The sequence below is a fragment of the Nansenia antarctica genome (assembly GCF_963989245.1).
Source record: "Nansenia antarctica genome assembly, chromosome: 4".
Lineage (NCBI taxonomy): Eukaryota > Metazoa > Chordata > Actinopteri > Argentiniformes > Microstomatidae > Nansenia > Nansenia antarctica.
This window is the reverse complement of record NC_137689.1, coordinates 76,464,682-76,492,391: the sequence shown is the minus strand read 5'-3', so window position 1 is coordinate 76,492,391 and position 27,710 is coordinate 76,464,682. Positions and strand designations below refer to the sequence as shown.

Here is a 27,710-nt window from a genome sequence, read left to right as displayed (position 1 = left end):
CATCTCCTTACATCTCCTTACATCTCCTTACATCTCCTGCCCCTAAACTGTCCATTGCCAAATGATGTTTGTAAAATACATCCGCTCCAGTGTGATCAAAAGTAGCCCATTCGGCGGGAACCCGCCCACCTGGCAACCCTGTAGCCAACACGGAACAAGAGCAGGAAATGACGTAGTCGACGTGACTACCATGAAGCATGCTTTCCTCTGAGGTGACCTTACTTTGATTCAGTCATACAGGAAGGTTTTGAGTCTAGCAGCAACGCGTTGTACGTGACTCTAGTGGATACAGTGCACACATTACACTCTGGCCATAACACATCTGGTTGCATTGGGATCTTTGCCTGAAAGTCTGTGATCAACCTTGGAGATGGCTGAGGCGCATCAGGCTCGCGTGCAGACGTCCATAGAAGACATGGTCCAGAGTCTGGAGAGGGACCACATCCGCAAGATGCAGGTGAGCGTGCACTGTGCATGCACCTGGAGTAGTGTAGCTTTGCATATTAGTTATGTACATACTTGTTTTAGAAATCACTCATTCATTGCAAGCCACAGATCTTCCCTTCCTAGTTCCCTCCAAGCATGGCTTCTCTTATACTTCTGCACATTAGATACTGTACATAAACTACCTCACTGTATATAGCTCATAACTGTACATAGCCCTTAACTGTATATAGCCCTTAACTGTATATAGCCCTTAACTGTATATAGCCCTTAACTGTACATAGCTACCTTAACTGTATATAGCCTACTTCTAAACTATAATGATGTTTACAATACTACCTCTGCACACACTGTACATAGTTACCTATCACTACCTCTTGTTCTATTTATATCGTGCCCTTATATCACTGTTTGCACTTCTGGTTAGATGCTGAACTGCATTTCGTTGTCTGGTGACATTAAAGTTTAATCTAATCTAACAACAACAACAACAACAACAACAGCAACAATGTCCACTTGTTGTGTGTGTGTGTGTGTGTGTGTGTGTGTGTGTGTGTGTGTGTGTGCATGCGTGTGTGTGTGTGTGCGTGCGTGTGCGTGTGTCTCCAGGGCCGGATGTTCTCCTGCAGTGCTGACTGCTGCGCGCGCTCAGAGGACTCCATGTCCCAGGTGCACCACTGCATCGAGCGCTGCCACACCCCTCTGGCCCAGGCCCAGGCGCAGGTGACCAGCGAGCTGGAGAAGTTCCAGGTGAGTTCAGGTTCGATCACCTCAACCCTTTCTTTCCTGTGTCTCTGTAAAGCCACCTTGGGTACCCTGAAAGGTGCTATATAAATACAAGTTATTATTATTATTATTATTATTATTATTATTAAATGTTCTCTATCTTCTATCTTTGCACATTTCAGGACCCTCCTTTCATGACTTTCCCCAATTATGTGCGTTCTACCACCCCAGTATCCTTACATTTTCAAAATCACACCAGGCTAAGCTAGTATAAAGCTATTTTGCTGTTTTTCTGTCTAGCAGGCAGGCTAAAAAACAAGACGGCCAACTAGTGGTCGTTGTGTGTAAGTAGCAGATTTACATTCTAAAAAGGGGGTCTATTTGACCCCCAAGGCGGCTCTACTAGTAGGTAAAATAGGCACGGCTGTTGTAGTGTTAATAAAGTGTTACGTGTTAGGGATGTTCATCTCTATGTTGGACTGTCACAAACCAGCACAAACCTAGCACTGCAGAGGTGTGTAACAGTGACAGAGGGTGTGTAACAGTGACAGATGGTGTGTAACAGTGACAGATGGTGTGTAACAGTGACAGACAGATGGTGTGTAACAGTGACAGATGGTGTGTAACAGTGACAGACAGAGGGTGTGTAACAGTGACAGATGGTGTGTAACAGTGACAGATGGTGTGTAACAGTGACAGATGGTGTGTAACAGTGACAGATGGTGTGTAACAGTGACAGATGGTGTGTAACAGTGACAGATGGTGTGTAACAGTGACAGATGGTGTGTAACAGTGACAGAGGGTGTGTAACAGTGACAGATGGTGTGTAACAGTGACAGATGGTGTGTAACAGTGACAGATGGTGTGTAACAGTGACAGAGGGTGTGTAACAGTGACAGATGGTGTGTAACAGTGACAGATGGTGTGTAACAGTGACAGATGGTGTGTAACATTGACAGACAGATGGTGTGTAACAGTGACAGATGGTGTGTAACAGTGACAGATGGTGTGTAACAGTGACAGATGGTGTGTAACAGTGACAGATGGTGTGTAACAGTGACAGATGGTGTGTAACAGTGACAGATGGTGTGTAACAGTGACAGATGGTGTGTAACAGTGACAGAGGGTGTGTAACAGTGACAGATGGTGTGTAACAGTGACAGATGGTGTGTAACAGTGACAGATGGTGTTTAACAGTGACAGATGGTGTGTAACAGTGACAGATGGTGTGTAACAGTGACAGATGGTGTGTAACAGTGACAGATGGTGTGTAACAGTGACAGATGGTGTGTAACAGTGACAGATGGTGTGTAACAGTGACAGATGGTGTGTAACAGTGACAGAGGGTGTGTAACAGTGACAGATGGTGTGTAACAGTGACAGAGGGTGTGTAACAGTGACAGATGGTGTGTAACAGTGACAGATGGTGTGTAACAGTGACAGATGGTGTGTAACAGTGACAGATGGTGTGTAACAGTGACAGATGGTGTGTAACAGTGACAGATGGTGTGTAACAGTGACAGATGGTGTGTAACAGTGACAGACGGTGTGTAACAGTGACAGATGGTGTGTAACAGTGACAGATGGTGTGTAACATTGACAGATGGTGTGTAACAGTGACAGATGGTGTGTAACAGTGACAGATGGTGTGTAACAGTGACAGAGGGTGTGTAACAGTGACAGATGGTGTGTAACAGTGACAGATGGTGTGTAACAGTGACAGATGGTGTGTAACAGTGACAGATGGTGTGTAACAGTGACAGATGGTGTGTAACAGTGACAGATGGTGTGTAACAGTGACAGATGGTGTGTAACAGTGACAGATGGTGTGTAACAGTGACAGATGGTGTGTAACAGTGACAGATGGTGTGTAACAGTGACAGATGGTGTGTAACAGTGACAGAGGGTGTGTAACAGTGACAGATGGTGTGTAACAGTGTGACAGATGGTGTGTAACAGTGACAGACAGATGGTGTGTAACAGTGACAGATGGTGTGTAACAGTGACAGATGGTGTGTAACAGTGACAGACGGTGTGTAACAGTGACAGACAGATGGTGTGTAACAGTGACAGATGGTGTGTAACAGTGACAGACAGATGGTGTGTAACAGTGACAGATGGTGTGTAACAGTGACAGATGGTGTGTAACATTGACAGAGGGTGTGTAACAGTGACAGATGGTGTGTAACATTGACAGATGGTGTGTAACAGTGACAGATGGTGTGTAACAGTGACAGATGGTGTGTAACAGAGACAGAGGGTGTGTAACAGTGACAGATGGTGTGTAACAGTGACAGACGGTGTGTAACAGTGACAGATGGTGTGTAACAGTGACAGACAGATGGTGTGTAACAGTGACAGATGGTGTGTAACAGAGACAGATGGTGTGTAACAGTGACAGATGGTGTGTAACAGTGACAGATGGTGTGTAACAGTGACAGATGGTGTGTAACAGTGACAGAGGGTGTGTAACAGTGACAGATGGTGTGTAACAGTGACAGATGGTGTGTAACAGTGACAGACAGATGGTGTGTAACAGTGACAGATGGTGTGTAACAGTGACAGATGGTGTGTAACAGTGACAGATGGTGTGTAACAGTGACAGATGGTGTGTAACAGTGACAGACGGTGTGTAACAGTGACAGACGGTGTGTAACAGTGACAGACGGTGTGTAACAGTGACAGATGGTGTGTAACAGTGACAGACAGATGGTGTGTAACAGTGACAGATGGTGTGTAACAGTGACAGATGGTGTGTAACAGTGACAGATGGTGTGTAACAGTGACAGATGGTGTGTAACAGTGACAGATGGTGTGTAACAGTGACAGATGGTGTATAACAGTGACAGATGGTGTGTAACAGTGACAGATGGTGTGTAACAGTGACAGATGGTGTGTAACAGTGACAGATGGTGTGTAACAGTGACAGACAGATGGTGTGTAACAGTGACAGAGGGTGTGTAACAGTGACAGATGATGTGTAACAGTGACAGATGGTGTGTAACAGTGACAGATGGTGTATAACAGTGACAGATGGTGTGTAACAGTGACAGATGGTGTGTAACAGTGACAGATGGTGTGTAACAGTGACAGATGGTGTGTTACAGTGACAGATGGTGTGTAACAGTGACAGACAGATGGTGTGTAACAGTGACAGACAGATGGTGTGTAACAGTGACAGATGGTGTGTAACAGTGACAGACAGAGGATGTGTTACAGTGACAGATGGTGTGTAACAGTGACAGACGGTGTGTAACAGTGACAGAGGGTGTGTAACAGTGACAGATGGTGTGTAACAGTGACAGATGGTGTGTAACAGTGACAGAGGGTGTGTAACAGTGACAGATGGTGTGTAACAGTGACAGATGGTGTGTAACAGTGACAGATGGTGTGTAACAGTGACAGATGGTGTGTAACAGTGACAGATGGTGTGTAACAGTGACAGATGGTGTGTAACAGTGACAGATGGTGTGTAACAGTGACAGATGGTGTGTAACAGTGACAGATGGTGTGTAACAGTGACAGATGGTGTGTAACAGTGACAGATGGTGTGTAACAGTGACAGATGGTGTGTAACAGTGACAGAGGGTGTGTAACAGTGACAGACAGATGGTGTGTAACATTGACAGATGGTGTGTAACAGTGACAGATGGTGTGTAACAGTGACAGACAGATGGTGTGTAACAGTGACAGACAGAGGGTGTGTAACATTGACAGATGGTGTGTAACAGTGACAGATGGTGTGTAACAGTGACAGACAGATGGTGTGTAACAGTGACAGACAGAGGGTGTGTAACAGTGACAGATGGTGTGTAACAGTGACAGATGTGTGTAACAGTGACAGATGGTGTGTAACATTGACAGAGGGTGTGTAACATTGACAGAGGGTGTGTAACAGTGACAGAGGGTGTGTAACAGTGACAGAGGGTGTGTAACAGTGACAGATGGTGTGTAACAGTGACAGATGGTGTGTAACAGTGACAGATGGTGTGTAACAGTGACAGATGGTGTGTAACAGTGACAGAGGGTGTGTAACAGTGACAGAGGGTGTGTAACATTGACAGATGTGTTCCCCCAGGACCGCCTGACCAGGTGCACCATGCACTGCAGCGACAAGGCCAAGGACCTGTTTGACTCCGGGGCCAAGGAGCCGGCGGTCAGGGTCCTGATGGAGAACTGCGTGGGCAGCTGTGTGGACGACCACGTCAACCTGATCCCTAGCATGACCCGCAAGCTCAGAGACAACCTGGACTCCATACCGCAGTGAGGAGGGCCCGGGCCCCCCCGTACAGCCTGGCCCCCCCATACAGTCTGCCTGGGCCCCCACCCTGCAGACAACGAGGGAGGGGTTCATAGTTGACTTAAGTCGGCTTGGAGGTTGATGACGGCGAGGTAGACGACACAGCAGACAGCAGGGTCATTACCTCAGTCAGGGAACGGGGCGGTTCTGTCACACAGCCTGGACTCTTTACTATCGTCTTTGGGGGGACGAGTTTTTAGGGTCTTTGGGGGAGAAAAAAAACAAAACACTTAAAGGTAAATCAGCCTGAGACTACAGACCAATGACAAACTGGTGTGTGTGTGTGTACTGTATTGTATTCTGACTGCAGGTATATACAACGGCATCTATTAATGATGATTCATTTGTCTTCTGTGGACGAGGGACGAGGGGTTTAGTTCAATGACAGAATGAAGCTATGGAGGAGACAGGCCTACTCTGCAAAGCTGTGCCATTGCCATGGTGACCAGTGTTTAGTTGTCCCAGTCTGTCCCTGGCTGATTCATCTCTGAGTTGTGTGAGGATGTTATTACAGCGTTATTACAGCGTGTCCTGCTAGCTCCACTGTTTTAATGATAGTTATTCTGCTGTTGGACTGACTCTTTACTCTGCCTCATAACCTCTGAAAACCACCTCCTTCTCACCTGTAGTTCCTGTGTTAAACCATGTGTGTTGTTGTGTTAAACCATGTGTGTTGTTGTGTTAAACCATGTGTGTTGTTGTGTAAGAACCATGTGTGTGGTTGTCCGTCCTACCATCCGTGTGTCTGTTTTTATAAGGATATTAAAGCAGATGTAAAACAATCGGCATGTTGGATCAAGTCACACCTCCTCAAACTTGGTTACAACAGGTGGAAAAGGTTAGTTGTGAATAATGCTAAACGCTAAATGACTGTTGCCACCACACAGCTTTTTGAAACACTGTTTTAATAGCAACGATATGCATGTTCAACATAGTGATATAATCTCTGTACACGTGTATGAACACATGTATGAACAGACCAGAATGGTAAAACAGCATTTCAGTGGTGATACTCCAGCACGTGACTGAACATCAGACTGGTAAAGACAACCAGAGTAACCAGCGGTAACCAGCCACGTTCATTCAGATCTCATAAATAACAGTTCCAACATTTAGGCTGACTCTGCCTATGTAACATTGGTCCAACATGAATATCTTTGCCCAACACATTTTACAAAAGCATGTCATCATGTCACGTATGTTACAGATTTGAAATTGAGACTGGAAATGTAACCAAAGTAAAAATTAAACAAAAACTAAAATTACTTTTAGTTTTTTTTAATCTTGTCTAATGTAAATAGTATTGTATTGTATTTTATCTCCACGTCGAGGGTCTGCACCAGCCCACCCTCCTCTCCATGTCAGACCTGTTCTGTCTCATCAGGATGAAGTCATTAAACAAACATTAAGACAATAATGAAGATACACACAAGTGAAAAGGACGACCCTGGTCACGCCCCTCTGACAGCACCGCTGACCTCTGACCTGGACACCTGACGGACAGTTAGACGTCTTTGGAGACTCTTTTTTCTTCTTCTTTTATTAAAAAGGTAATAAAAAAAATAAAATAATAATAATAATAATACAAAAGAAGGCATCTCAAATGAATGAAATAAAATGTTAACTAACTTAACTTAAAAGCAAATGAAAGTGTTCCAGAAAAAGGAAGCAGCAGAATTAGGAATATTTTAGAGAAAAACAAACAAGTAAACAAGCATATCCTCAAACACACCAGACTACTAGAGAGCATGCAGACATCAGGGTTGGTCAACGAGGGACAGTTGGGGACAGGACAGACGTAGGGGACAGTTGGGGACAGGACAGACGTAGGGGACAGACATAGGGGACAGTTGTATTAGCGAGGGACCGTTAGACCGGAGGATGCTGGTGTGGTCACGGTTGTGTGGGAATGGTTTAGGCCAGGGTTGGGGGTCAGGGGTCAGTAGAGGGTCTAGTTTAGGCCAGGGTTAGGGGGTCGGGGGTCAGGACGTGCTGCGCGTGCTGCTCTCTGGCTCCAGGGCGTCGGGGCGGCGCTCCGACTGAGGCGACGTGTAGAGGAAGTTACAGCAGACGTAGAGAGGGAAGGACAGCAGACGACTGTCCAGGTTCATCACCACATACTCCTGAGAGAGAGGGAGGGAGGGAGAGAGGGAGGGAAAGAAAAGAGGAACAGGGGAACACAGAATATCAGTAGCTGAAGCCACATCACTTCAGATCACATTGTTCAGTTGAGTTGTTCAGTTAAGTTGTTCAGTTAAGTTGTTCAGTTAAGTTGAAGGGGTAGCGGTGGTCTAGTGGATAGTGAGTTGGACTTGTGATCGGAAGGTTGTGAGTTCAAATCCCGCCTGAAGCCACACCACTACTAGTGTGCCCTTGAGTAAGGCACTTAGCCCTCAGTTACTCCAGGGGGAATGTCCCTGTAATTCGTAATTGTAAATCGCTTTGGATTAAAAGCGTCTGCTAAATGGCAAAATTATCAAATTAAATTAAAATTAAAATTAATTGTTGCTCAGTTAAGTTGCTCAGTTAAGTTGTTCAGTTAAGTTGTTCAGTTAAGTTGTTCAGTTAAGTTGTTCAGTTAAGGGTTAAAGTTGTACAGTTTCACAGAGTTCAACCTAGTCCTGGACTACATCACTCTTAAGGTCTTTGCACACCAATGCGTGCGTTTACGCATGCGTATTTTTAAATCCGTCATCCGAAAAAAACGTTACGCACAGAGACCTTGCACACCGGTCCGTTGCGGAGTCCGTTGCGTTTTTTTACGTTGCGAACTTTCAGGGTCTGTTGACACTCCTACTCTCCTCTCCTCTCCTAACCCTTTCGCAATACGCAACATGGAGTCTTCAAGCAGTGAGGATGATTTTGTGCTCCTCTCACTTCTTGAAAATAGGAAAAGGAAAAGGAAATATTGGATCCACCCCATCCTCAGAACTCGTCGGCAGCAAGGGGAGTTTCACCTGCTAATAAAAGATCTGAGGAATTATCCAGATCGTTTCCAGGTTTACCTCAGGATGTCGGTGGTCCATTTTGATTCGCTGCTAGCAATACTGGAATCACACATCATAAAGAAGGCCACCAATTACCGCGATCCAATTGATCCAGAACACTGTTTACCTCAGTGTACATTCGTACGGTGGCCAGAGTTGGCCAGAGTAAAAAAAAAACGACTCTCAAAACGCTTTTGACGGACGCGAAAAACGCAGAAAATCGAACCTGTTGCGGTTTTTTTTTTTACGGATGAATATTACGGATTGGTGTGCAAGCGTGGTTGACACAACATGAGTTCTAATTATTTTTTTTAACGGACGTAAAAAACGCACGTAAAAAACGCATTGGTGTGCAAGGGCCTTTACAATGTCAAATCTCCACTGAAGACGTGTTTTAGTCTGGGATTAGGCTGAAGCCTTGTATTGGGGCTTTTCCACTAGAGGGCTGACCCGGGTCAGCCCGGGCTGGCCTGCTTCTTTGGCGCTTTTCCATTTGTCGGCCTGGGTCGGGTCGGGTCGCTTCTTTAGCTACCCTTCTAGGGCAGGAACCTTTTTGAGACCCGGAACCTTTTTGAGACCCGGAACCTGCCAGGCTGCGTGTGACGTGTGACGCTGCACACTGTTGATTGGTCAATGGAAATCGTCATCCCATGTTCATAGATTTTTTCGCTAACCGCCATCTTTAAATACCACATTCGCTCTTGGAAAATGTCACTACAGTTTCTGTAATAGCTTATTAATAAAGATTCGAAAAAGTATGCTGACCATCGTATTATCTTAGTTTAATGTCATTTCAATGCATCATAGAACTTTTATTTACAACAAGCATAACACAAAAATCGCTATTATGCACCGTCTTTGCCCGTGAATAACACCGGCTGTGAAGGAGGTACAAACACAATACTCCTTTGCTAACTTCACCATCGGTATACGGTCATTTTGAGCCCTTAACCACCGCGCTGACACCCCGAGAAGATATGCTTTTAACCGTAAACTCAATGAACCGGGAGTTCACCCGCTTCTGCTCGCAGCACCGTGCCTGCTGGTTTAAACTCCTGTTGACAGCGGGGGGAGAGAAAAGTTTTAACAGGGAATTCGCGCCGCGCTGTGTCGACCGTGATAGGAGTGTAGGATCGACACCATTCAAATGGTTTTGGATTCCCTGTCCTCTCCCCTATCCGGACACGTTTGAATTGTTATCCTAACCCACGGTAAATCACAGTTATTAACCCGCAAAGGGCACCGTGTTTGTCCGTGAATAACACCGGCTATGGAGGTGGTACAATCACAATACTCCTTTGCTAACTTCACCATCGGTATACGGTCATTTTGAGCCCTGAACCACCGCGCTGACACCCTGAGAAGATATGCTTTTAACCGTAAACTCAATGAACCGGGAGTTCACCCGCTGCTGCAAGCGTATCTATAACGAACGCGGAGATTGAATGAGCCCCGCGTCAGTCAGCCTTTCCGTAGAAATACATCGCTCCGTTATATATCTAATCTAACGTTACATGTTTTAAGGCTGATCTGTGCATGATAGTGCTGCATTATGTTGATCTATTTATATCGATCTATTCTTGCCAATTCCTTATTACCAGTGGAAAAGGGGGATGGCTAAAACACTTTGAATGGGATAGATAGGACTTTCCGTTCAATGAAGCATGATACTCGCGAGTTCATCTCGCTTATCCCCCCGTTGATGTATTAAACAATCTAAGCAATCTAATCAGAGCAGTTGTTATTATGTAATATTATTGATGGATGTGCCATTTTTGATGGACAGCAGTGAGCACTGAGCAGATGACTTGATGTGAGCATGTATTGACTAATGCCGATAGTCTTGCTCCGAAACCGGAGCTGTCTACAGCGGATCCAAACTATCGTAATTCATGAACTATATGCCCAATCTAAAAAATTCAAAGAGTTTCTGAAAGCAGAGAAGTTGCACTTTTTGAACAGTTGAACTTTTTTAGGCTTATTACGGTAGTTCACCAACAAAAAAAGCACAGTGTGTCAGGAGAAATAGAAATAGAATTGTGTCGGCATTTCCCTGGTTGCGAGATCTAAACTAGTCTACTAGAACTGAAAGCGGCAAGTTACAGGCACTTAACATTACATGTTGTAAGGCTGATCTGTGCACGATAGTGCTACATTTTGACAATATTCTTATCGCATTTCCCCCCGCTGATCTGTATAGCGGGGGGAATCTTATGACACTGTTATGACGCGTAACTCCGCCTACTATCTCCTGCTCCTCCTACTCGTTCCTGGTCTGTTGTGTATAGTGGAAAACCAGAACTGTTCAAAAGCGTGCCGAAGCGAGCCGTGCCAAGCCGGGCCGGGCCGGTCAATGGAAAAGCGCCATATGTGAAACCGTCCCTGTGTGTGTGTGTGTGTGTGTGTGTATGTGTGCGTGTGTGTGGGACTGAAACCCTCCACCCCCTAACCCCTGACCTGGTCCTTCTCCAGGGTGAGCAGCTGGTAGCCTGTGGAGCGACTGCAGACCAGCTTCCCACTGCCGTCAAACGACGCCAGACGTAACCTGGACACACAAGCAGACAGACAGGGAGACAGACAGACAGGGAGACAGACAGACACACAGACAGACAAACAGACAGGGAGACAGACACAGACAGGGAGACAGGGAGACAGACAGACAGGGAGACAGACAGACAGACAGACAGACAGGGAGACATGGAGTGAGTGGAGTGACAAGAGTATCATACCTAGATGTCCAGGTACAGGCGTGACGTGATCTCAATGACACCAAGAACCCCTGGGGTCGGTTGCACCACTTCTTACTAAGTACAAACTAACCCTAGTTATAGCGTAAATATTTACTAAATCAAGATTTAGTCACTACAAAACTTGAATGGGTTGCACCAAGCACACTAGTTATGACGTAGAGCTTAGTAACTACTAAATAGTTATACATACCCCTAGGGTGGTGTAAGTTATAACTTAGTTGTTACTAAGAAGACATTAGCCAATCAGCGAGCAAAGCAAAACCCTCCGTTTTTAAATCCAAAATTTTGGCCGCCATTGGCTAAAAGCTGTAATTTGGCTCTACAAGTGTTAATATGTCATTTTATGAAGTTTTAATATGTTTTCAGGCGAGAAAGTAAACATATATATTCACAAAATGTATCCGGTTTATCAAAATAACCCGTTTATATATCTGATCTGACGTTTTTTCCCCCACTTCTGTGGGAAACTTCGCTAGCAACATTACGTTGCTAAGATACCGTACTTTATCTCCGCTGAGGTAACGACGGTAAGCTCTACTCGTGTTGCTAGCGAAGTTTCATTGTTTTATGTGACAATGTCTTTTTAGTAACAACTTGCGCATTACTAAGTATTTACTAGCTAAGATTGACAAACGATTGGTGTGGTGCAACCGAAATTAGTAAACAACTAGTTTGAAACTATCTAGTAACTACTAGGGGTTTAGTAACTACTAAATGCCTACACTTAGTAATGACTTACGCCAAATTGGTGCAACCCAGGCCTGACCTCTCTGAGGTAGTAACCCTGACCCCTGACCCCTCTGAGGTAGTAACCCACCTGTAGGCCAGGTGTCTCCGGGCCTGCAGGCTCACAGCGCCCCCGCATGGCTGGCTGAGGGAGTTCCTCTTGAACACGATGAAGCGGTTGGTGTACGTCACCAGCAGGTCGAAGCCAAAGTTGAAGCCTGTCCACCTCCAACAGTACTGAGACACACACACACACACACACGTTACACACACACACACACACACACACACACACACACACATACACACACACACACACACACACACACACACACACAACAGTACTGAGGGGACACACACACACACACACACACACACACACACACACACACAGCAGGTGTGACTCACGTCTCCGTCCTTGGTCAGCTTCCTGCCACACCTCATGCTGCTGCGCTCAAACCCCTCTCTGTTGGCCTCCTGAGGACTACACACACACACACACACACACACACACACACACACATGATTACAGGTTACAGGTCAGAGGTTAGAGGTTAGAGGTCAGAGGTTAAAGGTCGGGAGCGGAGGGTCTCACCCGTTGTCGTTGTCGTGTTCTGTCCTCAGCATGGCGAACCACTGGCTCTTATACACGGAGCTGAGCCAGTCTGTAGACACACACACACACACACACACACACACACACGAAGTGCAAAAAGTTAAATGATCAATAACACATTTTCCATTAATAATATATTTTATGGGGCGCTAAGGTGGCATAGCGGGTTAAGCGTTGACCATGTAACCGCAGGGTCCCCGGTTCGATTCCGGCCGGGGACATATCCTGCATGTCATCCCTCCTCTCTCTCACCCATCCTTCCTGTCTAAAATCTCTACTGTATCTGTCAATAAAATAAAAAAATATGAGTGGGACTGCCCCACTCAGAAAAAATTACTTAAATTTTTTTTTTTTTAATATATTTTATATTTTGCACCCAAAGATGTGTAAATAGGACTAACATAGATTGTCATCATTCGGTACAACCACATTTTTTTTTTTACAACAGATTTCTGGTTGTACCGAATGATTTTCTTCAAGTAAACAGTTAAAACAGGCACATGTTTAGCTACCTATGGGAGAACTTGACCTTGAGCTTGAACTTAGCAATATAAGAATTCATATTAAATATATCTTTCTAAAATATTTCAACATTTTCAGTGTGATTTAGCGGTTGTACCGAATGACGTGATATTTCAGGACATTCATAACAGGGAGTGGAAAAGTGCATTTATCAAACATTTAAGAGAGAGCTGGCTACTTTTCTTCTCACTCAGAGGGTCTGCTGCAGGGGTCTTAATGATGTCATATCCTGTCACTTGATGATTATCAGTTGATTTGATCCAAAATGGTGCCTTGAAATTAGTTGCTCCGAATGATATCAGTGAAATTAATTTTTCGTGACAAGTGATTTGAGGAAAGCAAACATTTTCTACATAAAAATCCTTAACCATTTTGCAGTATTGTTATAAACCCTTGTAAAATCATGCCAGAATGTTTATATAACAGTTGTAATATGATTTTAGATATTTTAATGGCACATTAGCTGGTTGCATTTGTGTTCGGACGGTTGTACCGAATTACTTTTCAAGCCTTTAAAGAGCTTTAAAGTACTGAATTTGTAACAAATCACCATAAACTCTTTGTGTATTCAATAAAGGAGAGCAAATAGTGTTAGTTAACATAATGTATATATATATATTAATTGTTAATTTTAGAAAATATTACATTCGGACACAACATGTACACGTCACGTCATTGACCCAAATATCAATTATTTTATAAATTAATCACTTAAATTACACCCAGTATTCATGGTGAGTCCTCACACAACACACATGATGAGCATCTCACCACACACAGACACAACCACACCCTCACACACACACACACACACACACCCTCACACCCCCCCCCTCACCAGGAGTCAGGATGTTGTCTCTCTCTAGGATGCGTGCGGAGGCCAGGTCGTTGATGATGTACTGAACACGCACATGTCTGAACACGCAGGAGAACGCCGCCCCCTCCTCTGTCCCCAGGAACGGCTGCTCCTCCCCCAGCTCTGCAGGAGGAGGGGGGGGCGGGTTAGGGTGGGCGGGGTGGGAAATGGTCTGACTTATATAGCTCCTTATTCCAAAGCGCTTTACAACGGCCTCTCATTCACCCGTTCACACACACATTCACACACCAATGGCGGCAAGCTACCATGCACGGCGCCGGCCCGCTCACTGGGAGCAATTTGGGGTTCAGTGTCTTGCCCAAGGACACTTCGACATGTGGCCAGCCGGGGCTCGAACCGCCGATCTGCCGACCTTGCGATCATTAGACGCCGGCTCTACCTTCTGAGACACAGCCGCCCCATATGTGTGTGTGTGTGCACTCACCAGTGCGTCGTTTACAGAGCCAGGTGTCCGCGTCGGCCAGCAGCTGTTTGATTGGACCGTCCCAGGACGCGTTCAGCTGCACGAACATCCACTAGAGGGAGACAGAGAACATCCACTAGAGGGAGACAGAGAACCTCAGCAGTGTTGAGCTCTTTACACACACAGTTCCCTGGATATTACATGGAATCCCAACCCGGGACCGCCAGTGATTTTCTCTGTTCACACTTGAGCTAAATGCCCTAACATTCCTGTGTTGCGCCTTTACACACTTGAATCATGCTTTCAACTGGATGCAGAACTGGAACGTAGTAGACGTGAATTCGAACGAGACAGGCGCCTCTGCAGGCGCCTCTCACATTAATTTAACAGAGTCAACTCGTATTATGTTTATTATTGTGAACCAAAAGTACAAAGGAGGGAGGAGGGAGGAAGGAGTGAGGAGGTACCTTCTTCAGGGCGGTGTAGACGTCCATCTCCACCTGCATGACGAACAGGTCAGATGACTGGATCAGCTGCTCCATCACCTCCACCCTGATACACACACACACACACACACACACCACACTCAGCTACTGTGGTAGGACTTGTACTGGACGACATACAGTATAAGGTTACATAGTGACACACACCCCAGCTCCTTCATAAGGTCCACATTCTGGTGGGTCATCAGGTTATTGAGAAGCCATTCTAGACACCTGCAGAGAGACAGACAGACAGACAGACAGACAGACACAGACAGACACAGACAGACAGACACAGACAGAACATTTTAGATTCATTCCAAAGCGACTGACAACAAACACATCTGACTAAGTAAGTCAACCATCTGTCCACCAGCCACAGCACCAATTGTTTCTATACGGGTGTGAATGAGTCTGGGGTCAGAGGGTCAGGGTTAGGGTTAGGGGCCAGGGAGCTGACCTCTTCATGACAGAGTCCAGGCCGTAGAGGCCAGCGGAGGCGTAGTAGCCACACACCGTCTTCACACTCACGTGCTCCTTCATGGTCTCACCACACTGCTGGATCAGACCGTCCTACACACACACACACACGCACACGCACACACACACACACACACAGTTAGGGTAGTGGTAGGTAGTTAGTTAGGGTAGTTAGTTAGGGTAGGTAGTTAGGGTAGGTAGTTAGTTAGGGTAGGTAGTTAGTTAGGGTAGTTAGTTAGTTAGTTAGGGTAGGTAGTTAGGTAGGGTAGTTAGGGTAGGTAGTTAGGTAGGGTGGTTAGGGTAGGTAGTTAGTTAGTTAGGGTAGGTAGTTAGTTAGGGTAGTTAGTTAGTTAGGGTAGTTAGTTAGTTAGGGTAGTTAGTTAGTTAGTTAAGGTAGGTAGTTAGTTAGGGTAGTGGTGGGTAGTTAGTTAGGGTAGGTAGGGTAGTTAGTTAGTTAGTTAGTTAGGGTAGGTAGTTAGTTAGGGTAGTTAGGGTAGTTAGTTAGTTAGTTAGGGTAGGTAGTTAGGTAGGGTGGTTAGGGTAGGTAGTTAGGGTAGGTAGTTAGGGTAGTTAGTTAGGGTAGTTAGTTAGTTAGTTAGTTAGGGTAGGTAGTTAGTTAGGGTAGTTAGTTAGGGTAGTTAGTTAGGGTAGGTAGTTAGTTAGGGTAGGTAGTTAGTTAGGGTAGGTAGTTAGTTAGTTAGTTAAGGTAGGTAGTTAGGTAGGGTGGTTAGGGTAGGTAGTTAGGGTAGGTAGTTAGGGTAGTTAGTTAGGGTAGTTAGTTAGTTAGTTAAGGTAGGTAGTTAGGGTAGTTAGTTAGGGTAGGTAGTTAGTTAGGGTAGTTAGTTAGTTAGGGTAGGTAGTTAGGTAGGGTAGTTAGGGTAGTTAGTGTAGGTAGTTAGGGTAGGTAGGTAGTTAGTTAGGGTAGTTAGTGTAGATAGCTAGGTAGTTAGTTAGGTAGGTAGTTAGTTAGGGTAGTTAGTTAGTTAGGTAGTTAGTTAGGTAGGTAGTTAGTTAGGTAGTTAGTTAGGTAGGTAGTTAGTTAGGGTAGTTAGTTAGTTAGGGTAGTTAGGGTAGTTAGTTAGTTAGGATAGTTAGGTAGGTAGTTAGTTAGGGTAGTTAGTGTAGATAGCTAGGTAGTTAGTTAGGTAGGTAGTTAGTTAGGGTAGTTAGTTAGTTAGGTAGTTAGTTAGGTAGGTAGTTAGTTAGGGTAGTTAGTTAGTTAGGGTAGTTAGGGTAGTTAGTTAGTTAGGATAGTTAGGTAGGTAGTTAGTTAGTTAGGTAGTTAGTTAGGGTAGTTAGTTAGGGTAGTTAGTGTAGGTAGTTGGGTACTGACCAGTTGCAGCATGCAGGCAGCAGCCAGGACACTGACCACCCTGCTGGGCTTGATCAGCACGTCATCGCGGTACAGAGACCCAAACACCACCTGCAGAGCTGCACACACACACACACACACACACACACACACACACACACACACATACATACACACACACATACACACATACACACATACACACATACACACACACACACACACACACACACACACACACACACACATACATACATACACACACACACACATACACATACACACATACACACACACACACACACACACACACAGACACAGACAGATCAACGTGTATAGTAGCAACAGTGTCTGTGTATCATTTTGATGCTGATATGTCATTCTTACCCTCTGTGTCTATGTTCTGGTCGGGGGTCATTCTTACCCTCTGTGTCTATGTTCTGGTCGGGGGTCATTCTTACCCTCTGTGTCTATGTTCTGGTCGGGGGTCATTCTTACCCTCTGTGTCTATGTTCTGGTCGGGGATCTCCAGCTCGATCACCATCATGTTGGACTCCTTCCAGGCGCCGCTGAACATGGAGGAGAAATATCCAGACTGCACCACAACACACACACACACACACACACACACACACACACACCAGGAGAATGGGGGAAGAGAGAGACTGAGACAACGGATGGAGCAGAGAGATAGTGTGTGTGTGTGTGTGTGTGTGTGTGTGTGTGTGTGTGTGTGTGTGTGCGTGGTGTGTGAGTGTGTGTGTGTGTGTGCGCGCGTGGTGTGTGTGTGTGTGTGAGTGTACCTGACACAGGTAGACCTTGTGCAGGCTCCAGGACTGGCCCAGGGCACAGATGCGGATGTCGCTGTTCTCCCCGTTCAGGAACAGAGTCTGGTAGATGTACTTAGACGTGCTCTTCAGCTTCTTCCTGTGGCAGTTCCCCAGCAGACCAGCAGAGGGCAGGATTTAGAAAAAGACACATTAAAACAAACTGCTACAGTCTCTCACCTACATAGCTGTGTATGTGTGTGTGTGTGTGTGTACCTGCGGGATGTGTGTGTGTGTGTACCTGCAGGGTGTGTGTGTGTGTGTGTGTGTGTGTGTACCTGCAGGGTGTATGTGTGTGTGTGTGTGTGTGTACCTGCAGGGTGTATGTGTGTGTGTATGTGTGTGTGTGTACCTGCGGGGTGTGTGTGTGTGTGTGTGTGTGTGTGTGTGTACCTGCGGGGTGTGTGTGTGTGTGTGTGTGTGTGTGTACCTGCGGGGTGTGTCCAGCAGGGTGTCCTCCTCCTCCTCCTCTTCCTCGGGGTCACAGTCACCACAGTCACAGCGGCTCCTCTTCCTCTTCTTACACTCACACCCCCCCCCTCCCCCCCCGGCCCCCCCTCCCCCCCCGGCCCCCCCGCTGCTGACCCCCTCCACCCCCTCCTCCAGGCCCGGGGGGGCGCCCTGCAACCTGCTGCCCAGGCTGCCCATGTCTGCCCTGGACACACACACACACACACAAAACACACAGGGTCACACAGGGCCTTAACTGTACATAACTACCATAACTGTACATATCTACCTTAACTGTACATATCTACCTTAACTGTACATAGCTACCTTAACTGTACATATCTACCTTAACTGTACATAGCTACCTTAACTGTACATAGCTACCTTAACTGTACATAGCTACCTTAACTGTACATATCTACCTTAACTGTACATAGCTACCTTAACTGTACATATCTACCTTAACTGTACAGTATATCTCAAAAGTGAGTACACCCTTTAGATTTTTGCAAATATTCTGTCATATCCTTTCAGGGGATAACACGATCTTAATGAAACTTTGATATAACTTAAAGTAGTCAGTGTGCTGCTTGAATAACAGTATAGATTTATTGTCCATTGAAAATTACTCAGTACACAGCTGTTAATGTCTAAACAGCTGGCAACAAAAGTGAGTACACCCCATAGTGAACATGTCCTAATTGTGCCCAAAGTGTAAATATTTTGTGTGACCACCATTGTTATCTAGCACTGCTTTAACCCTCCTGGGCATGGAATTCACCAGAGCTGCACAGGTTGCTTCTGGAATCTTCTTCCACTCCTCCATAACGACATCACGGAGCCCACGGATGTTGGACACCTTGCACTCCTCCACCTTCCTCTTGAGGATGCCCCACATGTGCTCAATTGGGTTTAGGTCTGGACTCTGGAGACATACTTGGCCAGTCCATCACCTTAACCTTCAGCTTCTTCAGCTTCTTCAGCAAGGCCGTTGTCATCTTGGAGGTGTGTTTAGGGTCATTATCATGTTGGAAAACTGCCCTAAAAAACGGCCCAGTTTCCGAAGAGAGGGGATCATGCTCTGCTGCAGGATGTCACAGTATATATTGGAATTCATGTGTCCCTCAATGAAATGCAGCTCCTCAGAGTGCCGGCAGCACTCATGCAGCCCCAGACCATGATGCTGCCACCACCATGCTTGACTGTAGGCAAAACACATTTGTCTTGGTACTCCTCACCAGGGTGCCGCCACACACGCCGGACACCATCTGACCCAAACAGGTTTATTTTGGTCTCATCAGACCACAGGACATGGTTCCAGTAACTCATGTTCTTGGATTCATTGTCTTCAGCAAACTGTTTGCGGGATTTCTTATGCATCGGTTTCAGAAGAGGCTTCTGTCTGGGGCGACGGCCATACAAACCGATTTGATGCAGTGTGCGGCGTATGGTCTGGGCACTGACAGGCTGACATCCCACTTCTGCAACCTCTGCAGCAATGCTGGAAGCACTCGCACGTCTATTTTTGGAAACCAACCTCTGGATATGACGCTGAGCACGTGGACTCAACTTATTTGGTCGACCCTGGTGAGGCCTGTTCCGAGTGGAACCTGTCCTGGAAAACCGCTGTATGATCTTAGCCACTGTGCTGCAACTCATTTTCAGGGTGTTGGCAATCTTCTTATAGCCAAGGCCATCTTTGTGAAGCGCAATAATCCTTTTTTTCAGCCGCTCAGAGAGTTCCTTGCCATGAGGTGCCATGTTGTCCAGCATTCAGAGAGCATTCCAAAACACCAAATTTAACAGCCCTGCTTATCATTTACACCTGAATCCTTGTAACACTAACGAGTCACATGACACCAGGGCGGGAAAACAACATCATTGGGCACAATTAGGACATGTTCACTATGGGGTGTACTCACTTTTGTTGCCAGCTGTTTAGACATTAACAGCTGTGTACTGAGTAATTTTCAAAGGACAATAAATCTATACTGTTATTCAAGCAGCACACTGACTACTTTAAGTTATATCAAAGTTTCATTAAGATCGTGTTATCCCCTGAAAGGATATGACAGAATATTTGTAAAAATCTAAAGGGTGTACTCACTTTTGAGATATTGTCGTATATTTCTGTAGTATGTATGATCTATGTATGAATATGTAGTATGTTTTGAACACACACACATACCAGGGCATGCGGGGACATGATGCCCTCTAACGGTGAGGGTTCTATGGCAACCAGATGACCAACAGAGACCTTTGGGGGTTGGGCAGGGACACACATGCACGCTGGCCCCTCCCCTCTGGAGCGGAACGGGGAGAGGAAGAGAGAGAGCGCTCTCTTCCAGCCCGAGGTCCATGGGGAACGCATGTAATGTATAAATCTGCCTGTAACTGATTAAATTGTCTTAAACTAACTGTTCTTTGATTCATAACCAATAAGAATGCACGACAGTAATGGCGAGCAAGCGACGGAGATAATATAACTTAATTTACAGTATTTTGCAAACTTCAATCTAAAGAAGAAGGTAGATTTTCTGCAGAGATCTCTCTCTAGTCGATTGGTGTGTTTAAAATAGACTGTAAATCTCAGATAAGTTATAGTCAAAAGAATCTGTGTAACGGTAATCTTGTTGGAATAGAAGCAAACTTTTCATAATCTTTGATGGGTGGGTGGTGAGAGCCGGACTTTGAAGCCCGTTTTTTGTAAAATATAGTGTTTGATGGTAAGGTTTGTTTGTACGGTATTGGAATATCGTGTGTGTCTGTGTAAAATTCGGTGAGGTTGTGTTTATGTGTTGGAGTGTGGGTGGACTGGGTAGTCTGTTTTATATTGTAGCAGTGGAGAACATGTGAGGCTCTTTTGTCTGTTTGGAAGGACGCCATTGTGTAAGCGGCCATTTGCAGTGTACTGTCAGCAGAGCGTAGACGCCATTTGTGTTGTCCTGTGTAAGCGGAGCGATAACACGCACGCTCGGGCACGCGCGCAGACACGCGGACACAAAGAAGCCTAGATATCTCTGTGAAGAGACTGCATTGTAGAATATTTGAATGAGATAAATAATAGTCTAACTGGATTGAAAGATAGTGAATTGATCATCGGGGGATTTAAAGTAGTTTAAAGATATTTGTCATAGTTTGTTAAAAGTAAAGATAGATTGTGACTTTAGGTTAGATTCAAAGCATATGAGGCAATTTGTGCGTGAGCCTAGACAAGGCTGCTTTCCCTGAGCAGAATCACAGCAGGGTCACAGACCCCAATAAAACGGCCCTGCCTGCTTGCATAGAATGTTGACGAGAGATCTGTAGAGATCACTCATAGATTGATGTTTTTAAATGATTGTTCTATATTAAATTACTTTAATTAATTTAATTAATTACTAATTGGTTGAATTAATTATTCAGATCATTCATTATCTGTTTCACAAAACTTTGATCAATTGTTTTGTGATAATCTAATGATAATCATTCCTTTTTTGATATTTTGATAAATAGCTGAATGACTTCACAGGTTTGCATCAATGAAGTGTCAATGAATAATTCTAACTAATCATGCATTCCTTTCACTGAACAAGTCGATTTCTTTAACAGGTTGTAATTAATAACTAATCATTCATTCCTTTCATTTAACAGTTGATTTATTTACAGGTTGTAATTAATATTTGTAATTTACATATTTTATTTTAGTTAGGTCATTTCCACAGTGTTTGATTAAGGAATAGCAGAATAGTACATATTTGATAGTTGAGCAGTAAAAGGGTTTTTGTGGATCAGTGAATACTTAGGCGTGACCAGCCTTTGTGATTTAATAATTGTGTTGACCAGAACTGTAATTAGTATTGAATGAGTAATCAAGTGACACATATTCATAAACAATTAGGAAACACATTTAAGTATAAAGTACTTACACAGCTATTAGATTTAAGTTAATACTGCACTGACATACACAAGAGGCAAGTCTGTTATTCTGAAGTTGCAGGGTTTTTGTGGGGATGGTTAATACAGTTATATTGGACTAGCATTTGTTTAGCAAACAAGACAAAATAAGGTGGGTTGTAAGAAGCGTACACCTTATCTAATATAGAATATTGTCAGCATATTGAGCAAAGTAGAATGGGGTCGAATTCCACGAAGCTGTTAAAAGATATTAGTGAACATCGTGGAATGTTGGCTACGTTATCCCCTATGGCTGTAGTGGAAAAAATGAATCCTCTTGTTAGGGAAATTAGCAAAATGTCTACGAAATGGAATAGCCGTTGGGCATACATTGAACAGCCGTGGCCGAAAGAGGGCAGCCTTAATTTACAATTAATTGCAACATTGGAGATACTTATCAATGGGCACAAAGCACATCAAAGAGGAAAGATTAGATCAGAGAAACGCAAGTTAGAGTTAGCTATTTTAGATCTATTTAAGGTAGAGGGACAGAAAATAGCTCAGATGGAACCGGAAAAGAAAAAAGAATTGGCCAGAACACTGGAACAGAAACTGAACATTTCATCCCCAGACCTGTGTCCTGCCCCCAGTCCCCCTCCATATGCTAAGGCACTGGAGGATCATTCCCAGAAGAAGAAGAAGGAGCCAAGGGGAAAAGGGGACGACAGGAGTGACGAGGAAGATGACAGCGAAGATGGCAGTGCAGACTCAAGTGATGACGACAATGCAGATGGAGGCTACAACGCGCAGGTCAGGAAGATGATAGCCACAGCCGAAAGGAAAGGTGGGAGAAGACGCCCGGAGAAAGAGGGAGATTGTCACCGAATGTCATCAAATACATTAAAGAACTGTCCAGTGCTGATTCGGGGTAACAAGATGGAATATCATCCGTGGCATCATACAGATTTGTCTGAAGTGATCGAGAAACTCCCAGTTCTTCAAGAGGGAGGACATTCGTGGACGCGAGAGGTCGACGTGATACTGACAGGAACGCAGGCCGCGATGGGAGACCTGAAAAGACTCTTAGCTTTTATTGCAGGATTGGATACAATGCAGGAAATATTGATGAAGGCAGGACTTCATAGATATATCAATACATCAGTTTATGATCCAGAGCTCTTCGCAGCAAACAGAGGCAGGCTGTGGAAAGCAATCAGAGAGACCTACCCTACTCACATTCACCCAGACAATATCATTGTGAAGCCACTGGGGGGGGATGAGAATCCCAGGGGTTATATTGCCCGTGTGCACTCTCAATGGAGAAGTGTGACAGGGAAAGACGCTGAAGATAACCCCTTAGAAAAATCCATAATCAGGGAAAAAATACAAGAAGGGCTTCCTACCCCAGTTAAGGATAAGCTAGCAGAAGTGGTGGGGCTACGACACATGAACAAAGCTGTTTATATAGACCACGTAGCTCATCAAGTTGAGTTATATCGAAAGAACATTCAGATACAGAAGGCACGAGACGAAGAATCCCTCAGAATATTGACTCATTTGCAATTGACTGAAAGCGAGAGGAACATAGAGGGAGTGCAGGCTTTAGCCCCACAGCAACAGCCACCTGGAGTGCAGACTGCTACTTACCAGTCCTACTCACAGGGGCCACAAGGGGGGTATCCTGCTACTTACCAGTCCTACCCACAGGGGCCACAAGGGGGGTATCCATACCCACAAGGGCCACCAGGGGTGCAAGCGGTTCCATACCAGATGTACACACAGCCTGGCCAAGGACCACCACCAGGGGGATGGACAGCAGCAGGGAAGGAGATGCTAGAACCATGCCAATGCGACCAGAATGGACATCTAGCCTGTGCCTGCTGCAACAGGCCCCAGGGGGGCGCAGGGGGGAGCCAAGGAGGAGGATATTGGCCCCCTACTACACCTGCTCCAGGAGTGATGAACCCTTACGGAGGCCCAGCAGCTGGCCTATAGGGGTGCCCGGAAGATCCGAGTGGGAGGTGCCAGCTGGTGGTGACACAGAAGCCTGAAGGCGCCACGCACCTCCCTATGTCTAGAGAATATGTGAAGACAATCGGATTTGAGGGAATTAAACAGCTGATTCCTACAACTGAGCTTGTAGACTTAGAGTACAAGGGACAGAGAGCAACTCTGTCAACACTTGTGTCAGAACACACGCCAACAGGGCTGCTAGGGAGAGATGCTCAATGCCAATTGAACTGTACAGTAAAATGCACACCTGACGGCTGTCAGGTGACGATGCCATCCGGTGCTCAGGTTCCATCGACAGCCAGAGTGATTAAGCATAGAACAGACCTACAAGTTTTGCCTTTAAAGGGAGCTGATATAGAATATTGGGTTGATGGGTCTTGTTACGGGGTAGGAGAAACTTTGTGCGCTGGGTATTCCTTAGTTAAAGCACAAAATTCAAAGTTTATTGTAGAACAGGCTGAGGCAGTTCCTCAGCCTTGCTCGGCTCAGTTGGCTGAATTGATTGCCCTCACAGAAGCATGCAACTTGGGAACCGGACGGAGAGTGACAGTGTACACCGACTCTGCCTATGCACATAATGTTTGTCATTTTAATGGAGCTGTATGGAGGGGGCGGGGTTTTAAGAGAACTGATGGTACGCCTATACAGCATCACGCACAGATCATGAAGCTGTTACAAGCCATGATGAAGCCAAAGGAATTAGCCATAGTGAAGTGTGCCACACACAGGTCTGACTCATCACATGTCACACAAGGTAACAGGGCTGCAGAAGATGCAGCCAAAGCCATTACAGGAGCAGACAAGGCAGGTAAAGGTCTTCTGGTCACACATGAAAAGCAATTACAGGGCATGGTCGCACTTGAGGATTTATTGATGTTACAGAGTAGAGTAACTACGTTAGACAAGAGCGTTTGGCTAGCAAGGGGGGCAAGTCAGGATGACACAGGTCTATGGAGGAATCATGAGGGGTTGGTTGTAGCACCATCAGATTTATTAGGCATGTTAATACAGGAAGCTCATGGATTAGCACATGTGGCTAGGGGGGAGGTAAGACGCAAGATTACCAAGAAATATGGGTTTTGGAGTCCATATTTGATGGAACAGATTGACCATGCTTTAGGTCAATGTGGGGTCTGTTGGAGAAACAACATCAGAGTGGGTACACCAGTGGTGTCTGGGCATATCCCTACCCCAATAGGGCCACGGGTGGTGGACAGGGGGGTGGATGTACAGAGTAGGCAGGATGTTGTGCCAACAGGTGCCGAGGTCCCCAGAGAACCTGAGAAGGAGGAGCTACGAGGAGATGCTGTGGTGTTGCCAGAGCCAGTGGCAATGCCAGTGTTACAGCCAGTGACATTACCGGCAGTGCCTGAAACCGAGGGGACAGTGGAAAGCTGTCCAGATGCCAATGAACCAGAAACCAACGAAGCAGAGAGTGTTGACAGTCTGGAGGTCCAGCCTGGGAGTGTCCAAAGCCTGGACACCTGTGCTACTGGGGATGCTGGCGAGTGCCTGCTCCATGCTTCAGATGATGCTGAGGGCGACTCCCCAGACCTTGATCAGCGTGGGAGGGGACCAGGCGGCTGCCTGAACCTCAATGACACTGACGGACGACGACCAGTTAGGAAAAGATTAAAGACTATGAATAGGGTAGTGAAGCAGCAGATCAAAGGGAACGACGGGAATGGACAGCAGATGATAGCATGGCTGGAAACGGTCTTAGGGGCATGGGAAACTTACTTTGCTAGGATAGGAGCACCTATTATAGCAGACATGATTTTTGACTTTCTTAGAAGGCAGGGCCTCATTGACTGTTTTTGGAAAATCAGTCACTCAGTCCACGTTAATGAACTTTTCAGAAGACTAGTCCTCACCTGAGGTGAAGATCTATGCATTAATGCATTCCCTTTGTCCTGTGCTTACTGTTGGGGAATTATGTGTTATGATAACTGAATGTCATTATTTGTGTATTGTTTGTTTATTTCTATATCGTATGTGATTGATGTCAGTTGAGAAGTGATGTAGTGGTTATGCAAAGATAGGAAAGAGGTTCTGTTCCTAGCGCAACGAAAATGGAAGCTGCTGACTATGAAAGTGTTATCAATCTGAGACAGCGGTAAAGGCTGTTCTCCAACTGGGTACAAGTGCTAGTAACCTCTGACCCTGACGCTTCAAGGACAAAGAAAACATCGGTCGTTGGAAGTTTCTGTATTGATTTGTGCATGATGAACTGTGTTTAGTTTAATTGTGATTGTTATTTTCAAAATTCTTTTTATTATTGGTTGTTTTTTGTTTTTTGTTTATGATATCTTTGGTTCCTAATACTGGTCCTGGGTTGGTCTGTGTTATTGTGCTTCTTGTGTTGTGTGTTGGTGTAGTTTTTCTGTCTGTTGTTGTTTATTTTTTAATTTTTTTTAAAAAATGTGGGGATGTTTTGTGGGGTTTTGTGTTTTTGTTTTTGTTTTATGGTAGTTTAGTTTCGGAACACCCTCTGGGTGGTCCGAGGGGGGATGTGTCGTATATTTCTGTAGTATGTATGATCTATGTATGAATATGTAGTATGTTTTGAACACACACACATACCAGGGCATGCGGGGACATGATGCCCTCTAACGGTGAGGGTTCTATGGCAACCAGATGACCAACAGAGACCTTTGGGGGTTGGGCAGGGACACACATGCACGCTGGCCCCTCCCCTCTGGAGCGGAACGGGGAGAGGAAGAGAGAGAGCGCTCTCTTCCAGCCCGAGGTCCATGGGGAACGCATGTAATGTATAAATCTGCCTGTAACTGATTAAATTGTCTTAAACTAACTGTTCTTTGATTCATAACCAATAAGAATGCACGACAATATACTGTATATATCTGGTTAGTTACCAACACTATTTACACATTTCGTTGTCAGGTACTTCGTCCTACCCTGTCGCTCTACAAACCATTCATGTGTTGGTCAACAGACACGCGCCAACATGCTCCCTCACTAGCCTAAGTTATGTTACTTATGCACACAGACACATTCTTGACTCTAATAATAAGCATACTAGCACTACAATTACAGCAGCTGTTGGATGGCCGTGACACAGACTACATAGATACACCTCTGGTACTGATTCTAACCAGCTATGACCAAAGCTTTCCTGTAGTTATACAGCTACACAGCAGACATACCTGTAGTTATACCGCTACACAGCTGATCCAGGTGTCAGACAGACAGACAGACAGACAGACAGACAGCTTCTCCCAGGGTCTTCAGCTCCTCAGATGTAAACAAGCCAGTCTTCCTTCCTAGCCGCCGGCTAGCCGACCAGTCAAACCTGCAGCCAGTCTTCAAGGATAGTCGCCGATCCTTTCGCTAGAAATGCTGTTTTCTCCTCCTGGACTCACGAGTGAAGTATCGTGAATATCTGACTGAACATCCACCGGATCAACCTAAACATTCAGCCGGGTTATGGTTAGGGTTCCTGCCTCTCTGTAGCTAGGCGGCTAGGCAACAATGCACATTCTTCTTCTTCTCCTTCTTCTTGTTTCTATGTGTGTCACACAACTGTGCGCGTCACCGCTCATTACCGCCACCTACCGAGCAAGCGGTGAACTGCAGCTTCCTCCTCTTCTTCTTCTTCTTCTTCTTCTTCTTCTTCTTCTATGTGTGTCGTCACACAACTGTGCTCATCGCCGCCACCTACCGGACCATCGGTGACCTGCAGGCTCTCAAAGATAGGCAGCGCTGTAGAAAGACTGTGATGTATGCCAGTTCCCGGGGAGCAAGCGAAAATAATGAACTGTGTCCACATTATCGTCTGTGTGCTTGAACATGCATCACACATGTGCCATAATGATTTGGAGTGACAAAGACATGTGATTCCCGACCAGTAGGGGGCGCAGAGCTCCAGGTCCCGGGGGTGTGGCTCAGCGAGGAACAA

The 27,710-nt window shown here is 45.5% G+C and overlaps 2 protein-coding genes across 2 annotated transcripts; one reads left to right on the top strand and one right to left on the bottom strand.

Annotated features, from left to right (window-relative positions):
- Positions 1-198: 198 nt before the first annotated feature.
- fam136a (family with sequence similarity 136 member A) lies at positions 199-6,853 on the top strand. The gene is made up of 3 exons (XM_080528986.1): positions 199-457; positions 1,054-1,194; positions 5,249-6,853. The coding sequence occupies exons 1-3, from the start codon at positions 371-373 to the stop codon at positions 5,435-5,437; spliced, it is 417 nt and encodes a 138-aa protein (XP_080385112.1). The 5' UTR covers positions 199-370; the 3' UTR covers positions 5,438-6,853.
- A 184-nt stretch (positions 6,854-7,037) lies between these two features.
- Positions 7,038-27,228, bottom strand: gmcl1 (germ cell-less, spermatogenesis associated). The gene is made up of 16 exons (XM_080529739.1): positions 26,959-27,228; positions 18,038-18,107; positions 17,883-17,980; positions 17,429-17,552; positions 17,124-17,220; positions 16,647-16,744; positions 15,294-15,406; positions 15,002-15,067; positions 14,819-14,903; positions 14,373-14,463; positions 13,910-14,050; positions 12,529-12,598; positions 12,342-12,417; positions 12,025-12,170; positions 10,915-11,002; positions 7,038-7,593 (listed from the first exon to the last, which is right to left on the bottom strand). Exons 2-16 carry the CDS (start codon positions 18,098-18,100, stop codon positions 7,453-7,455), a joined length of 1,497 nt encoding a protein of 498 aa, XP_080385865.1. The 5' UTR covers positions 18,101-18,107; positions 26,959-27,228; the 3' UTR covers positions 7,038-7,452.
- Positions 27,229-27,710: the final 482 nt, after the last annotated feature.